This window comes from Podarcis tiliguerta, assembly GCF_965153285.1.
Source record: "Podarcis tiliguerta genome assembly, chromosome: 4".
In the NCBI taxonomy this organism is placed as follows: Eukaryota; Metazoa; Chordata; class Lepidosauria; order Squamata; family Lacertidae; genus Podarcis; species Podarcis tiliguerta.
The window spans coordinates 27,723,676-27,743,743 of record NC_139537.1 but is presented as its reverse complement, the minus strand read 5'-3'; the positions used below and the strand labels follow the sequence as shown (position 1 = coordinate 27,743,743).

The 20,068-nt window shown below is 41.7% G+C and overlaps 1 protein-coding gene and 1 long non-coding RNA gene across 6 annotated transcripts in view; both read left to right on the top strand.

Annotated features, from left to right (window-relative positions):
• The window catches only part of DCLK1 (doublecortin like kinase 1), a 203,352-nt gene extending 199,579 nt beyond the window's left edge, over positions 1-3,773 (top strand). For all 4 annotated transcript variants that reach the window (XM_083437123.1, XM_083437122.1, XM_083437124.1 and 1 more), the window contains one exon: positions 542-3,773. In XM_083437123.1, the coding sequence (XP_083293249.1) occupies positions 542-706 (165 nt within the window). In that variant the 3' untranslated portion in view covers positions 707-3,773. The remainder of the gene's footprint in view (positions 1-541) is intronic.
• Positions 3,774-16,593: 12,820 nt separating this feature from the next.
• Positions 16,594-18,365, top strand: LOC310676005. Of its 2 annotated transcripts, none has more exons than XR_014510341.1 (2): positions 16,594-17,085; positions 18,054-18,365. It is a non-coding gene; the product is annotated as an uncharacterized lncRNA (long non-coding RNA). The 2 variants fall into 2 exon arrangements; XR_014510342.1 differs by having other exon boundaries at positions 16,594-17,323.
• Positions 18,366-20,068: the final 1,703 nt, after the last annotated feature.

Here is a 20,068-nt window from a genome sequence, read left to right as displayed (position 1 = left end):
TGACTCAAGTCTGACAGCTTTGTAAGAATCTAGGGTTGGGTTTGACTGGGGGGGGGCTTGACACCTTCACTGTTTTTTAATGTTGGCAAATATTTGCCCCCTTCGTTCAAATCAAATCACCTTTTAACCTTTCCTGTCAGGATAGAGGCTTACTTTGGAAAGGGAATAATTGTAGGGTCAGTCTGCATTCTCCTTGAAACCTGAACCCTTTACTCCAAGAAATTAATAGCATCCAGAAGTTTAACATATGGCGCGCGTACACACACACACACACACACTGTATATGCTTGACGATGTCATGCTGCCTCTTAATAGTTTGGGTCATGCCCTTTTGTGTGAATTTATCTGTGTTATGAGTTAAATCCAGCAAAACTGGCTGAAACAGAAGGGTGGATGGAGGAAGAGTTTTTGATTTGACCCGGACTGATTTTAGCCCCAGTCCTGGGGAAAAGAAAGGGTGGGGTGGAGAACATATGGTAGCCAGATATGGCATTTCATACACAGCCTAATTTCATTTATTCTCATTTTATGCCCCTGCCAGACCACCGCTCTTGATAAGGAGGGGCAGGTTTTCCGACGAAGACGCAACCCGGATGTGAGGGGGCGCTGCAAGGCACAACAAGCACCACCTGATCTCAACTCCGAATCGGAAGACTATTCACCCAGTTCATCTGAGACTGTTCGCTCACCTAATTCACCCTTTTAATAAAACACTTTTGCTGAAAGTCTTGGCTTAACCCTTTGAGATTCTGAAAACAAACAAACAAAAATCCTCCAAACCTGTGTGCAACTGTTTCATTTGATTTCTTCTTTTTTTGTCTGTATCAGTTGCTTGAAGAAGGAACCACAGAAAGGGTGCTTACAGTATCTTTGTAATAATAATTTCCTAAATGACTGAAATCATCTTTGTTCTCTGTCTAGATTGTGACTTGCTGCTAAATATGATCCTCAAAGGGTTAAGACTATTTTGCTTTTTTTCTAATACATATATATATAATATATATATATATAATTTTCAAAGGGGATAGAAGCAATGAATGTTTTCATCAGTCAAGCTACAGTATATGACTTAAGCATATGTTAACCCTCTGAGTGCATAATCTTAAATAATCTTGACTTGCCCCAAAGAGGGCTTTATGATCAACACATTTTCCTGCAGCACTCAAATTGGTGGTCTGGCCAAAGTGCTACGTAATTACAGAATCTGGATTGTGATTTTTGTAGAGTCTGGTTTTTATGCTCTTATGCCAGGGGTACAAATAGTCACCCAGCAGCTACTGGGATCTTTACAAAGCAAACCACTGGGCATCTGAGTTGTTGGAGAGATCAATGATAGTTTTGTTTGTTCTCATGTTTTGCTGAAAAAAGCACCCTCCTCTTAGCACATTGAACCTAGAAATTCTAACCATTTCTAGGTGTGTTCTGCCATGATTACTTGTTGAAATAATGTCACAGGCAGTAGAGCTGTCTAAGAACAATCTGTTTAGGGTGCTGTTTGTAGTTCCCTGGTTGCTGGCTGCAACACAGTTTCATGGGAGTCTATAGTGGAATGAATTCCCCATCATCCGTACTCTGCTGTGCACAAAGTCCTCCTTTCTGTACATTCTTTTTAAAGACACAGGTACATGCAGAAGGCATGTTTGGGAGCAGGCAATAAACACAATCAGTTTTGGGGTTTTTTTTCATGCCATGGATTGTTGCTCTGGGCGTTATTGTGATGTTATTTATATGGTGAGGGGTGCTATTTACAATGACTGGATGGGGGGGGATGCTTTACAGAGGAAATTATTCTGCAGACAATGTAAATTAAAGAAGAGATTTGAAATTCCAAACATAAATAACCTTTGTTTTAAAAATAAAGTGGCTAGCACTTACTCACCTAATGTCTTTGTACAAATATATCTACCAGAATTTAGTCTGCGAGTGTGTGAGAGAGAGACAGACAGCAAATGGGACAAAAATTCCAAAAGTAAATGTTTCATCAGTGCTTTGAAAACATAATTAACCTTCAAGGATCATTTGATTTTTAAAATAACATTGGTTCCAAAATGTAATAATGTTTGTAAAAATGGTCTCTGTTCATTCACCAGTCACTCTAGTTGAATTAAAAAAACCTTGGTTTTTAAGGCATGATTCTCAAAGTGTTATTGAGGAGGCTTTAGAAGAAATGCAGGATGGTAAAATTCATATCTAGAGGTTATAGAAATTTTGCTTTGAGATACAAAACACCTGAGATGGAGAGATCAGCAATCCTGTTCACTTGGGCTATTTAAATACTGACAGAAGTAAAGGCATTTAAGCAGCTTAAGTGGAGAAAGGATTTCAACCAGTGGAATGAAAGGTACTTGATTGAACACATTTTGTTCATTATAAAAGCATAATTGATATAAAACAAATTGGAGCCATCTCTGCCAAGTTGCTTCTTAGTATCATCACTGATAGCAATTCATTCATGGCCTGAGCACATAGGTTATGTACCTGGTAGGGTATATAAGTAAGCCTCAGGACAGTTCTTGCCTGGTCCTCCATTGCATGACCTCTAATAAGATTCAGTGCTTTTCAGAATAAGTACCAATGCTAGACATCCACCAAAACCAATGAAGGGCCAATAAGCAGGGCCAATCACAAAAGCATCTAAGCTCAGTTTTCATTCACTATTATTTTTGTGAATGGACTGAGGTTCACTCTCCCTCCTCAATGCATGGATCACCTTTGCACCAGGACCAGCCCCAAGTTCTGTAGCTTATACATTTTCCCCATAGGGCAGTCGTTATAACAAAAGCATTATTGTTTCGATAACGTATGTAAAAAGCCACTCTGATGTCTTGCTTATATTACGCCTTTTTTACACTTGTTCACATTATCAAGAACTGAACAAACTACAAAACTCTTGATGGGAGGTGATTACTCATTTGGACAGCTACAAACCAGCCATCTAGAATGCTCTTATCTTTTGGGGGCTCTGTATTTTTTTAATTATTATTTTAACTGGGCTTCGTGTGTTTTCAACAAATAGAATTTCCCCCAGAATTTTGATGGGTGGGCAGCATGATCCCACTCACCGTATTTGGCTGCAACAATCCACACTGTTGAGCCAATTCAAAGCTTCCCAGCCGCCACTATAGTAGGGTTGCCATACTTCCGGAATTTCCCAGATGTATTTGGAACACTGCAATCAGAAGAATTGGCTGGGCGGAAATCAAAAAAATGTCCGGAAAAATCCAGGCATATGGCGATTTTCCTTAAAAATTCCTGTCCTGCTTTTCACTTTTTGAAATATGGCAACCCTACACTATACTGGTAATCCCCAGTCCTACTGTAAAGAATGGTACAGCTTTGTGCCAGCCTCCATGACTCCTCTGAGCCCTAAGGCAAGGCAAAGGAAATTCTGCCTCTTGTGGGCATCTGAAAATCCTCACAGAGGAGGCAACTATAATGAGGATAATACAGGGTAGTAGCTGCCCATAAACCTATCTAATGGACTCTTGTGATGGTCCACTGTAGCAGATCCTGTGATCTTCTAGATCAGGGGTCGGCAAAGTTTTTGTGGCTTGGGCCAGTTCACGGTCCCGCAGACGCTGCGGTGGGCCAGAGGGTGTGTGCACGCACGTACACATGCGCAAACGCCATTTCTGGTGCTCCTTCCAGTGCGGAGGAGGCGTGCACAGCTTCCCATTGGCTGCAAGAGCTTCCTGCAACCAATGGGAAGCCGGCCAGTGTCATGGAAGGTGGACCCCACTCTACTCCGTGCCAGTTTAGCATGGTGCACAGGAGCCGACAGCCGAGCGGGCAGCAGGGGTCCCCAAGTGGGCGGCAGTGGTCCATGGGCCGGTTAAACAATCCCCATGGGCCGCTTGTGGCCCATGGGCCTTAGGTTGCTGACCCCTGTTCTAGATTGCCACAGTGGCTCATAGCAACTGGCTATAAAAGGTGAATCTGAGATTAAACAGGGATGGTGTAACTCAAAAGATCCATAAAACAACTGATGTTGTACAATTACGTTGCACATTATTGGGAAAGTGTAGCAGTTTAAAAAGTGGTGTGTAAGCCCATAATGGATTGATTGGGATTTCCATGTCACATTACCTCTTTACAGGCTATTATAAACTAAAGTCAGGTGCATGCAAGTACCTAAATGCATGTTTAAAGTGCATCCAGCACCAGCTTATTAACCTTCTTGCACAATCTTGCAAATAATTATCATCAGGGTTCTTTCTATATAGCTATTAAAAAAGAGATGGAGAAACCTTTCCTAATATAGGAGAATTCTGTATGCAGTGTGCACTTTATACAAGTTCTTGTGAGAAATGAGAAACCAGCAGCTATGAAAAGCTTGAAACTTTCCTCACTCACCAGCAAATAATTGGTCCAAGAAAAAAAATATCATAATTTCAGGGTAGTCTACACACTTGTCAACTTCATTGGCCTTTCCTCTTTGCTCCCCACCTAAAGGAGGCTGGTTTCAAACACAGAAGCGGGGGCAGGATCTGTGTTCTGGTTCTGTCCCTTTTATGTTTTGCATTGAGATATCAGCATATGCTTTTATTCAAATGAGACAAAAGCCTTGTTTTAATCTAGAGTGGTGAGATGGAAACAGGAAAAGGATCCTTCTTAAATTGCAGCATCAGTGTTGGCAATGAGTTTCATCTTTGAAGTTGATGGTCTCAGTATCCCAGTTCTGCCAAACACAAGTTGTATCCAACTAAGGCCATATTCACACCATACTTGTAAAGCACTGTGATGCCACTTTGACCAGTCATGGCTTCCTCCTAAGAATTCTGGAAACTGTTGCTTGTTAAGGAAACCACAGGAGGAGGAAATGCTCTTGCACTCCAATCCTGCTTGCTGGTTTCCTACAGGCATTGTGAGAACAGGATGCTGGACAAGATGGTCCAATGGCCTGATCCAGCAGGCTCTTTTATGTTCTGAGGGTGCTGAGAGGTGACCCCAGTCCCTTCCCAGAGCCACAGTTCCCAGAGTGATATAGCAATGACTCTTCATAAGGCACTCTGGGAATGGCAACTATGGAAGTGAATAGGGGTCTCCTAACAATTTTCAGCACCCTTAACAAACTGCAGCTCCCAGAATACTTTGGGAAGCACCCTGTTTGAAGTGCTTTAAATGTGTGGTGTGTATACAGCCCAAGTCATGCTCAGAGTAAATTAGATAAATTAGTTGTGACTAACTTAAGTCCATTTATCTGAGTATGACTTAGTCAGAGACCATTTGGGAATGTTGCCTACTAGTGGGGAAAGTTCATCCGTACAGCATCAGTAGCTTTTCCGATATCCATATTCAACTTGGGCCATCATAACATCAGTGAGAAGAGGAAATAAAGAGCAGCTTCACAGCAACCTGCTAGCTATGAAGCTTTGCAATTTTTCTGTTCACTGTTACTTCCATACCTTAGTGTGTCTGGAACAGTGGCGTCACAAAGTGGGGGGCGGGGGAGCGGGTCGCCCCGGGTTCCATGTCTGGGAGGGTGACAAGAAGACAGCCGCAGCTGCATGTGGAGGATCCTCCGTTCGCAGCTGCAGCAGGAAGCAGAGGATCCCACCACCGTCTGTATGGCATTTGAGCGGCGCTGGCAGCAAACCGCTACATACAATGTGGTGTCGCATGCATGCACTGTGCATAGTGGTTTGCCGCTGGCACTGCCCAAGCACCGTACAGACGGCGGTGGGATGCCTCTGTCGCCAATGCAGCCACAAGCAGAGGATCCCACCACCGTCTGTACAGCTCTTGGGTGGCAAACCGCTATGTACAACGCATGCACAGTGTCATACATATGCACTGTGCATAGCACCGCCACACATGCGCTGTATGTGTAGAGGTTTGCCACTGGCACTGCTGGAGCGCTGGACAGACAGCGGTGGGATCCCTCCGCCACCAACAGGAGCCACTTACGGCGAGCCAGGGGCCCCCTCCCAGCCTCCCTCCCTCCCTGGCTCGCTGTAAGGAGCTCCCGCTTTGCCGCTTTACAGTGAGCTGGGGAGGGAGGGAGGGGGATGGATGGGAGCCATGGCTCCCGAAAGGACGCAGCTTTGCCATTGCCCCAGCAAAGCGGCATAGCTCCCCCCCTTCCCCTGACGACTCGGCGTACTTGGGAGTTGGTATGGGTATGAGTGGGTATGGTGGCGCAGAGGTGTAGGAAGGGGCGGACATTCGGCGCCCACCCGCGACTCCCAAGCCTACCCCGAGCTGTCAATGTGGGGGGGGGTGAGAAAAAAAATTCTGCACCGGGTACCACCTGGGCTTGCTATGCCACTGGTCTGGAAGGTAAATAAAGCTTACAAAACCCTAAATGACAGCATTAGCACACATCTTTGCTTCCTGCAGGATTGTCATTATTTACTAAGCTTTTCTTTAAGAACATGCTGTGGTTATACAATTCAACGCAAAATTTGTTCTTATGTTCTTATGGCAGTGATGCTTTAATGTTCATGTCTACTCAAAGCCCATTGTGTCGTGGGACTCACAGAGATGTGAGTATAGACTGTATCCACTACCCCAGGAATAAGTGCTATTTAACTCTCGGCCTTACCTCTGAGCAGGCAAATATAGGGTTGTGCTACTAAGTCTTTGATCCGGCGAAGGAGGGGGGGGGATTTTGACTGCCAAAAGCAGGTTTAAATTGGTGGGGCTGCAAATTAAATTCAAAATTCCTTATTTTCAAGGCTATTTTTGCTCAGGTGCATTTTTGTAACAACAATTTGGAGCACGGAATAAACAAGAAGTAATTGAATGGGAATTGAAGAAATTAAAGTATCAAAGATGGTCTTTTCTGAATGACAGCTTTTGTAAGTTATCTTACACTTCCTTCAGTATTTCACTATTTATGTAAATATATTTAAATGCATATGATTGGTTAAAAATTAGTTGACTGCCATAGTTATAATACAAAGGGATCTACCCACCAGCATTTTATCACTACCTGCTATTTAGACTGGTCAACAAGATTTAGGAAATCAATTATAACTTGGGTGACCAATCCTATGAAACAAATTAGACTTTATGCAGATTGATGATTGAAGGTCATACTGATTTATGGGCAGTAGGTTTAGTCCACAGTGCTCCATGAGTGTTGTTATGACAAGTCACATAATATTCTTCCTGATATAATAAATGCAATCATGTGACTTAAAGTGTCCATTAATAACATACAATTCTTGACTTTTGGGAGGAGGATGACACTTTGAAAGCAAAGAGATTCATTCATCTTGATTAGAGGAAGTGAGCTGAGAGAAAGCCAGGCCTAAAAATGCTTCACATTACAGTTGTGCTGTATCATGTGAAATCCATACAGAGTCTTTCCATCACCTCTGTTTTTATTTTGGAATCCAGGAATAGCATTAAAAAAAGATGTCTGAATCTCTTTCATCCTTGTGCCATATTATACCAATTAGAGGCATAAAGTCCCATCCCCCTCATGTCCACTGCCAAATCCCCACAAATGTTTGATTGTTGGCTTATGTTTTATCAGCACCAACTCTCTAAAACCTTTTAGAAGTCATTCCTCGATCCTAATAGGATGTGCTTTGAATTTTCAAAATCCCTAAATCAAGTGGTTCTAACGTTCTCAGTGCAGGCTGCTGAAATGTTCAACACCAAAACTGAATTTTTAAAGTGCAAATGATTACCTGAAGTATGAAAATTGTGCTGTAAATCAGTTGAAAAGTTTTCATGTCTAATGTCTGGGTTTTGTTACACAAGTATGTAAGTCACCATTTTAACTTTAGCATTTTTGTACAGTCTGTTCATAAGATGACGAAATTCAACAACAATTAATTGATCAGGGATTTTAGATAATATATTGGATTAACTAGAAACCATGTTGCCACTTGAGATTTACTTTCTGAAGTCCTATATCCATGTTTCTTACTTGATCACAGAAACTTCAAGGCTGGATCCTGATGAAGCTAGCTGACCTTTGCTCCCACTGAAATCAATGTAGATTAGCTCAAATCATGACTAATCTGTCCAACTGATTTTAGTGTGACCCAAGTTCAGTTTACTTACTCAGGAAGCAAACCCAGGTGATTAATTGCATGTGTGACAGAGGTTTCATATAGCTTCAAATGCAATATTTTTCAATGGAGGCCATTCACACAACCAACAATGTGCTGAATGTTGAGTGATCAAGTGAAATGTGTGTGTTATACTGAAGCTAACAATGAGCGGCACTCGACTTCACATTCCTAGCACAGCTCTAAATAGCAAGTCATGTTGGTGGCTAAATAAAATATCAAGGAAAACAGGTCTGAACTGAATGTGTGTAACATGTCAACTTTACACACATTGTTGCATAACACAATATCATAACCAAAGTAATTTAATAATAATAATTTATTATTTTTACCCTGCCTATCTGGCTGGGTTTCCCCAGGCACTCTGGGTGGCTTTCAACAGAACATTAAAAACAGAATAAAACTTCAACCATTAAAAACTTCCCTAAACAGGGCTGCCTTCCAATGTCTTCTAAAAGTCAGATAGTTGTTTATTTCCTTGACATCTGATGGGAGGGCGTTCCACAGGGCGGGCGCCACTACCGAGAAGGCCATCTGCCTGGTTCCCTGTAACTTCACTTCTCGCAGTGAGGGAGCCGCCAGAAGGCCCTCAGCACTGAACAATGGGGGTGGAGATGCTCCTTCAAGTATACTGGGCCGAGTAAAAAAGAAAAGCCCTTCCTACAATAAGGGCTCTCAATGTCCATTGCATTCTGAGTTGTTCCAAATCAGGTTGAATCTTACTGATATAAATCAGCAATCCATTTACCAAATACGAATTTGCTAGCTCTTTTTTTAAAAATAAAAACAAATAAACATTGCTTACCTGTACTCAGAGGGTTAACACAAAAGCACAAGGCATGCTAATCAGACTTGGTGTTTTCAAACTGCTTTGCTCTTTTAGCCAATGTTTCTACGTACTTTCTTTGTTTCATTTCATTTCGTTTTGTTTGGAACGTTCTTGGAATCTTTCAAGTTCAAAATTAACTTGCGTCGTGGTGTTTGAGGATTTCTATAACCAAATTGATCTTATTTTTAGTTATGATTTTTCACGAATAATATGCATCATTAATGCAGTGTAAGTCTGTAGTTATAAATCTGATTAATACCACAAGTGACTCCAGATATCTTTTTTTTTTTTAAGTACTTAAAACACATGGTGGCATAGGTGGCAGCCTGAAGATGAGCATGTTTACACTGAAGTGAGGTTCATAATGTTCTCTGGGGTTCCTCACAAGTAAATATGCATACGATTGTAGCCTGGTACAGACATTTCCTATTGATAAGACAGCAGCACATTGTATTTTTCAAGAGAATCCTGAAAAACAGTTGGGTTTTTTTGGTTGGGTATTGCTACTAGTTAGGAAAAAGCTATATCATTACATGCATTGTGTATATCATCTGTGTAGATGAAGACTGTCCAGGCTTCATATTTAATTATCCCCCCCCCCTTTCCTTGACATTGTAGCAGAAATTTGTTACTGATTAACCAATACATAAATTTGCTTCAGACTGTTAGAGGGGAAAGTAAGACTCAAATCATCGGCAATGTTACTGCGCTGCGAGTAGCCATCTAATTTCAATGTGGCACATAATACAACATGCAAAGCCAAATCAATAAAGCTACTGAAAAAAAAAACACATGGTGGTTCCGTATTCAGTAAAAGACTCTTGCTATGAAAGACTCCAGCAAATGAAAGTTGGTTTGGAAATCCATTTAAAGGAAAGCAAGAAGCTTCTGTGGTTAAAGAAAAATTGGATCAGGATGGTCACAATGCTACTGTATGACCACAGGTCAAGTACATTAAAGCACTGTTGTTTTTGCTGGCCTGCAGTATGTTTCTCTGTTGTATTTTCTTTAGATGGCCTGCTGGGGCTTTCCTTCAAATTTATTGCTGCTCAGGTCCTCTTGGTATTTCCATTATAAACTCCTATTCTCAAAGGTTGCCGGGGTTCTTTTTAATAGTGTAAAAATGTGCCACAGGCAAATGTCTGGCATGCAATGCCTCAGCCCAGAGTGGTTCTTTTCATGAAATTCGAGGCAAATCAGCTTGGTCTTTCTGACATTTATGCTCTGCAAATACAACAGCAGAGAAACAGTGTGGGTGATATAGCACTGCGGAAGCAATTTTTTAAAAATAATAACAACAAATGGCTTGGCTCTTACATAAAACTGACAATGGAAAGCTTTGAAGACCCATTTATTGAGAAAATGTTAATGCATCTCAAGAATGCTTGAACTTTGGAACACATGTTTTGGGAAGCATTTCTCCCTTTGTGTTACTGGGCTGCCGTCCGCAGATGGGAATGAAATAAGTATCAGCCACAGCTATGCCATTGGCACAACTGGTTTTCTGATTCGAAAGAGCCAGTTCATAGACTGAAGTTGGACAGTACTGTACATGTAGTGGAGCAGCACCTCCAGTGTAATGTGGGACATGGACACATGCACATGCCAAATGTTATGTTGCACATGTGTTAGAACTGAGGCCACATCCTCACCACCCATGGATTTCCAATGTGCAAGCCATTCCAAAGCAGAAAGGGGGATTGTATCCAGGTGTTTTTCTGTTTTCCATTTCAGCACTGATGTGCTAAATAGTTCAATTAGCTTGTTGTAAGGAGTTGCCAGTGAAATATCTCAAGAGGTTGGGGGTCAAAAGACTTGATCCTGTTCGCAACCTCGGCAAGCTCCTCCAGGAGCTGGTGGAGCTACTACTGATCCCTGTCTCCTAACATGGAACATGAGGGTGTGACTCCTATGATTCTTCCTTCTGTGCAGCGAAACTGCATGAAATGGGCCAGTACATATACAGTGCTGCCTCTGGATACGCACACCTCTGGTTGCGTATCCTTCAGGATGTGAACGCGGCAAACCCGGAAGTATTATTTCGGGTTTCACTGCACGCACATGCACAGACGTGCTCTACATGCCGCGTGCATGCGCAGAAGCACTCTATGCGCCACGTGCATGCACAGAAGCGCTCTACCATGCCGCGCACATGCACAAAAACAGCACCTCTGGTTGCGAATTCCTCAGGATCCGACTGGAGATCGGGAACGGATCCCTTGTACAACCGGAGGTACCACTGTACATTTGTGCAGAGGAAGCTCTCATGTCATGTGCATGGCTGAGGGGAGAGGCTCAGAACTTTTCTACCAATGACGGACATTTGCACATTACTAAAATGAGGACAAGAGACAGAATAATAATAATAATAATAATAATAATAATAATAATAATAATACAGTGGTACCTCGTGTTGCATAACCTCCAGGTTACGGAATCTTCAGGTTACGGCCACAGCAAATGGTTTCGCCGCTCACACATGTGCAGAAGCACTCTATTGTGCCACATGTGTGCGCAGAAGTGGCGCCTCTAGTTACAGATTTTTTGGGGTGTGCACAGCACCCCAAAATGAATTAAATCCCTAACCAGAGGTACCACTGTAATAATAGTAGTAGTAATAATAATAATAACAATAATTTATTGTTTGTACCCCTGCCCAACTGGCTGGGTTTCCCCAGCCACTCTGGGAGGCTCCCAACAGAATATTAAAAACATTATAAGACATCAAACATTGGGGTGGAGACACTCCTTCAGGTATACTGGGCTGAGTCCATTTAGGGCTTTAAAGGTCAGCACCAACACTTTGAGTTGTGCCTGGAAACATACTGGGAACGAATGAAAGTCTTTCAGGACCAGTGTTGTATGATCTTGGCGGCCGCTCCCAGTCACCAGCCTAGCTGCCACATTCTGGATTAATTGCAGTTTCTGGGTCACCTTCAAAGGTGACAAAGAGCACATTGCAGTAGTGCATTAAATTTGCATGTTTGCATAGCTGAGATTACACATTAATTGACAATAATTTAAACTGAAATAAATATATAAATATATATATCACATCAAAATGGGGCAGACTATGAGTAGGTGACTTGTTTGCTTGCTCAGTCCATCGTCCAGGTTCTCACCACTGATCTCTTTAAACCAGACATCCCTTTAAAGAGAGGACTAACAGAATCATAGCATTATGAGTCCCCAAGGCTCATGTTGTCCAGCCTCCTGCAATGCAGGAATGTCAACTAAATCACCCATAATAGATGGTTGTCTAACCTCTGCTTCAAAACCTCCAAAGGAAGGAGGGTCCACCACCTTCCAAGGGAGTCAAAGAGCTTCTACACTCAGAAAGCTTTTCCTGTTGTTTAATCGGACTCTACTTTCTTGTACTTGAAGACATGGCCCTGATAATTAAGAGTCTCATGCTCTACTGACTGAGCTATCCATCATGAGCCATCTTGCAATAGATGGGCACATCCATAATCTCTCCTTTTTTTCCTTTTTCCTGGTACTGAAGAGGGTTTCAATATCACCATTCCAAGAACACAGGAAGCAACAGGTCAGTTTCTTGTCTTTTGTTTTTTGTCTTTCAGAAATGTGTGATTAATTTCTCCGCAGTGGCGTTTGTGTCCAGGGACAGAGAAACACACCCTCCACTTGGAGGATGAACAATTGTGTTGTAGGTCTTTCCCTGCTTTTACTGTGGTATAAAAGTCATTTATATGTTGCAACTCTTAATTAAATCAAGGCTGCATAATATCCCTGTGTGAGTACCATTTTCATATCAGAATCTGAGAAGCAAAATCTGTTGAATGAATGAGTGGTTTTAAAAGGTGATTCATTTCCACTGCAATGTGATGTGAGAGTGGCAGAATAACCCCCCAAAGGGTAATTTATCACTAACTATCAACACTGATATCTGGTTATGTTCTCAGGGGGAGAGAGAGAAAATGGAAGACAGTCCAAGGTTCAAGATAACAGTCTCTCTAACTTATTTTTTATTTTATTATGGACCTAATAGACTTTTCCATTCTGTGCGGAAGAAAATAATTAAAGGATTAGCTGAGTGTGAAATTAAATAGCTCTTTTTTTCTGCTGCGTGTTAAAGAGTCTTCCGAGGAAGGGGCTGAATTGAAACAAGCTTCCAAATGGTTTTGATTCTTTACGGGAAAATGAATTCAGTGTTTTCTTTAAGCAAAAAGAAACAAAAACTCACACCAGTCTGATATAATTGATGTGGCTTAAATGACAGGGGGTTAATCTCTAACATTCAAGGTAGTAATTAAATAAACTTTCAAAGTGATAGGCATCCATATCCATATCAGTGTGAGGCCAATATGGTATTTTAGAAAAATCCTACCAGTCTATGTTCATAAATTGAGGTTAATATGGAAGGAAATCTGATATGGTATGGTAATTCATTTGCAAAGTGCTTGAGCACACACACACACAAACACACACAAAGACACACAAACAAACAAACACACACAAGGGGCTGCTGACCCTGCTCTCATTGTTCTCCAACCCCACCAACCATGGCCCCTTTCCATACACCAAAAGGGCGGGGTATAAATAATAAATTATTATTATATTATTATTATTTTCACAGTTCTTTCCACCCCCAGTTACTTATCTACTTGACATCCGATGGGAGGGTGTTCCACAGGGTGGGCGCCACTGCCCGGTTCCTAATCATCATCATCATCAGTGCTTTTTTTAAAAAAAAAAATTAGGGGTACTCTCATTTTCCTGTTGTTGTTGTTGTCATTTAGTCGTGTCCGACTCTTCGTGACCCCCTGGACCAGAGCACGCCAGGCACTCCTGTCTTCCACTGCCTCCCTCAGTTTGTTCAAACTCATGCTGGTAGCTTCGAGAACTACTCATTTTGAAATACTGCCCCTCAATGAGGCCAGACTTAGATTCACAAAATGTTTAGGGGTATACGTACCCCTGCATCCCCCCAGAAAAAAGCACTGATAATAATAATAACAGCTAGAGCCTGAAGCACGTTTAAAAGTAGTACCATCAGATTCAAAGGGGTTTGCTTCAGACTACACAAGCACAGGATCACACAGTAAAATGTATCTCAATGTACAGCCTGGAATACTAAGGATTCACATCCAGCTGGATTGGCAAGGGATTTATTTATGTAGCATTTAAAAAGGAAAAGGGGGAAAAATTAGTCACAAAACCACATTGTTTGCTCACACAACCCTTAGATCAAAGGGAATCCTTGACAAACATGATTTGAAAAGCAACTATACTAAAAAAAATATTAAAAAATCCCACTTCATGTATTAACTTTCCAGCACAGGAGGTGGACTTGAATGAGCATGTGGAAACTGAATAAAGCCAGTGACTTTTGACAGTCTTTGTGATCTCTCATGAGAAATCTGAGCAGTCTTTTTATGGTCAAAAGCCCGTTTAAATCCCCAGTGAGTCACTGACAGATCCACTGAGAATTACTGGATTTGTGGAATGACTAAGTGGGGGAAATATATAAAACATCAAGCGCACTAAACTTCCCCACCCCAACTAATTATCTTGTACTAATATGTAACTTTATTAATATGGGGAGAAGGGGTTGGATGCAAGGAGAATGTGCTTTTTAAAAAATTAAAAAAGAAGTTACGAAGTTCTGAAGGCTGTGACCAAGAGACCTGGTTGTCTGCTCAGTCTGCTATCAAGGGGCTAATGGTTGATGGGCAGCTTCAAGGCCGCTCCTGTCCTCCCTTCTTACGGATGCTTATCTTTATACCAGGCTTGGACTAAACTACCTTTCAAACAGAAAATGCCTTCAAACAGAGGGCTGTGCTCTCACAGGGAGGGGGGAGAAATTCAATTCTGTTTGCATTTTACCGAGAAATGACATAATTCGCACCTCTCAAACTGAGCACGAGCAAATTGAAACCTAGCTACCCTTTGAAATCCAAACTTCTCTGGATTTTGCAATGCGGTTTCCCAACCAAGTAGTGTGAACTAAAATTCGTACGTGAGGGGAAAGTGTGCATAAAAATGCAATGATCGTTGTTTAAAAAATAAGATACAAAAATGAACTATGTTAGCAACAATCATTTGCAAAATAATTAAGTAAATCTCAATTTGCCAAAACTGCACACAAAAATGTGAGTCCCGGGGGGAAACTGCACTTATGTGCTGAACCGTTTTTTGAGGATTAAAAAACAAAACAAAAAGAAACTGCAAATTGTTGCAGAAATGTGGCGAACTGAATTTGAGAGTGGAAAGATTAGAAACCCAAATGACATGTTTGTTCATCCTTTCATCAGAACTCTTTAAATAGAGTACTGCCCCTTATAAAGTAGGACACATGGCCTTGCAACAGTGCACCATTTGTACCAGCCCTTAGTAAACAATACCTAGATTCCAATGAATGAAAGAGCCATAGGCCCCCAACTGCTTGCATAGGCCTAAGCCCCTTCTAAAATCAGAGTCACTTGGTATCTTTGAAATACAAGGATGTACATAGTAGCTCCACAGCCTGCCTCATATTTGTTCTCCACAGCAACCTAACCATTGACTTGCAGCTTCTCTCTGTGTTTTTTTTATTAGATTTTTGCATATCTCAAAGCACATATGAGTGCTAGTGGTAGAGAGATGCCCCCCCTTAATACAGGAAATCTTTTTTGCAGTCATCTTTTTTTTTGCAGTAGGTTCACCAGGAGGTGATGTCCTAGCAAGGCAACTGAGACACTATTAAGATTTGGTATTTTCATTTTTAAGGTTGAAGCATTTATGCATTTGCAAAAGGAAAAGATAAGGAAACTGATTGACAACAAAACAGCATACAGGTTAGCATGAAATTTATAGGTGTATAGGCACAAATTTAGAAGTCCGTATTAAAATTTAAATAGAAATACATATCACCATAATAGGGACAGAGGCGGATTTAGAGCAGCACAACTGGCTCCGTCACACTGTGTGTCGGGCCTAGGGGGCGCCACAGGGCATTGCAATGATGACATAGTGAACTGAGGGGAATGGGAGGTAAGAAGAGGCAGGTGCAAATTTTGGCCTTGCACAGGACAATACTGAAATTGGAAAGAGCAAAGTCTGCCCCAATGGGGAAGACTGCAACCAGGTGGGTGTTATGTACTGAGTTGAATAGGATCCAAAAGGCAGCAGTCTGATAGGTCCTAGAATAGGATTCAGAATTCAGCAGTCTGATTGATCCTAGAACAATAGGATCCAGAATGCAGCAGTCTGATTGGTCCACAGGAGCCACCCAATTCAGCTCCAGGTGGAAGGGAATCCGCAACTTGATTGGCCTACAGGAGAATCCGGACTTAGCCAATCACGTGGAGCCCATTGTGTAATTAATGTATATAAGGCAGACATTCAGGGGGAACTTCCATTCCTCCTCGCCACTATGAGCTGAAAAAAGAGCATGAAATCCACTCTTGACTCCAAGTATATTTCAGTGGGTCTGATGATGGGCAACTTCAGCACTAGGCAAACCTTCCAAGGATTGTCCTCACCCACTCCGGTTGAGTCAGTAAGGGCAAGGAGGTTCAATTCACCCAACGCCTCCCTCTCCCCACAGTTTCACAGACAGCCCTGCTCTGCTCCCATATACTCTGCGAAGCCTAGGGTGTTTTCCTGTACAGTAGATGTAGAGAACCTCAGAACCTCTCTATATGGACTCTCCCCAACCCACGCCCAGAGGCAGCACCATGCTGGAGTGCATTTGTTTGGCTGGTATGTGTCCTTAGACTCTGATAACGTCTCTTGCTTATCTGGAAAGAGGATGGAAGTTTGTGCGTGTAAGTGTAGAATAATAAATAAAGACTGGAATAAAAACTACTGTACAAAGATCCATTGTTCCGCCCACTTTTGCACTGGGCCACTGTTATGCAACCCCTCCAGAAAGATGCCCACACGAAAATGTGACACTTCGGCTGAAACTGATTCCCCACCCCTGCTGTACAGCAGGAGAGACTATCCTTCCATTCACTCAGATCAAATCCCTTGCCTTCTGCTCTCCAGGGTTCCCAAGATAGGAGGGAAGAGAAAATTCCTCAGTGCCCCCCCCCCCAAGATCTCCTAAGTGTTAGAAAAACACTGAGGCTTCATTTGAATAGTAGAATGTCTGGCACCTGGTGGGCGGGGCTTTTGAATTGTGCTCCGGAATTGGCCCCTCCCTTCGTGTGTTCAGAGGCAACTGTCATTCTTGCTTCTTGCCTCATTCTTGCCTCAGGATGTTATTTTAGTTTCTCTCAGAGTGTATGTTATTGTGTTACAGTTTTTCTTTATTATTAAAGCTTTGTTTGACATATACGTGAGCCGCTTACTTTGCTGAAAGAAAAGAAACTCTGCTGAAGAATGGTGGCATATCCTAAACTGCGTGACTGAGGGGATATTCCCAGTCTGACAGGAGGATTGAATTTTTTAATCCCCTCCCCCACCGCCCACAACTCTAAGTGCTGCAGGCTTCTCATCCTTTAAGGCCTTCTGTGTCAAGGTACCCTACATTGATCACGAAAGCCAAGAGAAAACATAGTGGAAGTTCAGCTCAGTAGCAGAGTAGCTGAAGTAACAGAATCTCCAACTTTCTTCCAAAATATTTCAGTTTGCTCACATTAAGGGCTTGACAGGATTTTGGAGGGGCTTAACAAGTGACACCAGAAATATCAGCAATCAGAGTGTGGGGAGTAAAAACCCAAGTCAATAGCAGGTCATAATCCTGTCAGCCATTTTCAGCTAATTTTACTGTTTAATGAAAACTTTTACAGCTAGAATGATGGTTCTTTGTTTCTTTAGCTATTGAGAGAGTAACTGTTGACAACATGGCGACCGTGTTGAAATCTAGGAATCCCTGCTAGAACTTAGGGTTGCAAATGATGGTGTTGGGGTTGTTGTTATTGTTTGGTTTTGGCCCCAGTAGGATCATTAGGCTTAGTTCAGTGCTAGCCAATAGGCAATTTAAATTTACCATGTGCAACTTTAAATGGGTCCCTGTATACAAATGAATAATAACCACCGTTTTCTTTGGAAGACTAGAAATATATTTGCATAATGCCATTTGGTGAGAATTTGTTGGCACAAGAAGCTGAATACTTGGATATGCATTGAAGGCGAGGCCATTAGGCACATGATAGAAGTCTAATATTGTCACAAAGAGTTGTTACATTGCTTATTAAATTTTTAGCAGTTCTTAGGATTTGGTAACACAATTTTTGTGTTTCTTTCAGAAGACTCACTGTCCACATGAATGTTGGGAGAGAAAGTTACCCTATGAAGATTCTTCCAAAGCAACCAGCTGAACTGCTCCTCTGACTTCTGGACCACATGGCCTTAGATATGCATACCAAAAGACATTATTCTCATTTGTGGAAAGATAAACCCATTGACCCTGAAAATAGATCTCTTACTTCTGGCCCACATTCATAATCCAATTATTCTTGATCAGCGAAATGTAAGTCCATAATTAATCTGCCACCTGAGAGGGTTTGTTATTTTCTTTAAATTGCCTATTAATTTATTAAATTGTCCCGATTAAGTAATGTATTTGACAGTCTTGGTTTCTTGTTAAGAATATTAAATATGTACTTATATGGAACATGTGATATTAAGCTGAGGCCTAAACAGCTAAGATATTTTTGAATGTATTATCCTTCAAGACTAGGCCTTCATATTACTTGCTGATGATCAAGCTTGGTTGGCAAACGGGGGGGGGGGGGGATATTTGAGGAGGGTGAATGAGGAAAAGGTTTGAAAATAAGAAATACTGCAGGTATGATCCTTCCATGCTTGTATGGTTGTGGGCAGAAAACCATTCTTCAGTGTTAGAGCATACAGTTTGTATGTGAAAGTTCCTCATCAGTCTTTGGTACTAACAGTGAAAAGGGATCTCAGGTTGCAAGGGATGGGATAGACTTCTGCCTGAGACCCTAGATGGCTGCTGCCAGTCAGAGGCAAAGAGAGGTCATAGTCAAGAGACGAGCACCACACACCCTACCAGCCACTTCTCTGATGAGCAGAGAAAAGCGACATAAATATGTATCAACAGTTATAGATAGAGCACTTCCATATTAAAGTTCTGATCAGCTGAGGACACATGGAGTTCCACACTCATGCATCAGTGTGTATGTACACTCACCCACACCAAATATACAGGGGTGCAGGCATGTGTACCATGTGTGCTGGCCCACTGTCTCAGTCATGCTTTTAACTTATGAGGAGGTTCGGGTGAGTAACCAGAAGAAAAGGGACCCAGATGGAGGGGGTGGGGAAGCTGGCAACATGCAATATAGCAAGTGTTAAACTCACATATACAAACCAGTTCCTATCTACCCTTCTGCATCCTCAGCCTCAACCTACATGCTGCATAGATGATGCCCTGCCCCTCAACCTCCTCTTCCCCAATTTCTAATATTTAACCTAAATTTTTTCGCTAGTATCATGGACTACAAAGAACACACAGGAGGAAACATCCTGGGATCGTTGTTATTTAATTATTATTTTTTTAAAAAGAAAACATAGAAATCTCTCTCACTACCGTAACTTGGGGTTTTTACTTTGTTCCTCAAAGAATTCCACCACATTCCTCTTCCCCTGCTCCAAACTATACAGCCTTGCAGTTGTATTTATTTATTTATTAAATTTATATCCTGCGCTTCCTCCAGAAGTTGCTTCACCTATTTTCTTTTGAAATGTTCATTTACTTTACTTGCTGAAAATCCCCTGTACAGGATTCTCAGTGTTAATGATCTGTTTCCTTGCTTCCTGTGATGTCAAGGGTGTTGCTCTCCTTCCAAAAAAAGAAATGTATCAGGAAGATCTTCTATTGTTTCCACTTTTATCTTTAAATTATTGCAATGTGGTGGTCTGGGGGTTTAAAATATTTTTTTAATTGAAACAACTGCAGACATCTGTGGGATGCCCAAATATTGTATTGTATGCATCCAACATTGTGTCTCTATAGATTAGGCATCATAATTCTGCTTTCATTATAAGCCAGAGGAATATTTCCTCATATTTCCTGTTCTCATTCAGATTCCTGCAGAAAAAGAAAAGTAAATTTGTAGCCCCTTTCAAAGCTATGTGTGTTGATTTGAGGGTCTAAATATAGAGCAGGGTTGGCTAGCCTGATGCTACTGATTGACAGCTCCCTCCATGCCTGTCAGCTGGGGCTGATGAGAGTTGGAGGACCACAGATTAGCCACTTCTGATATTAAGCTGATGAATATGGTGCCATAGGAGTATA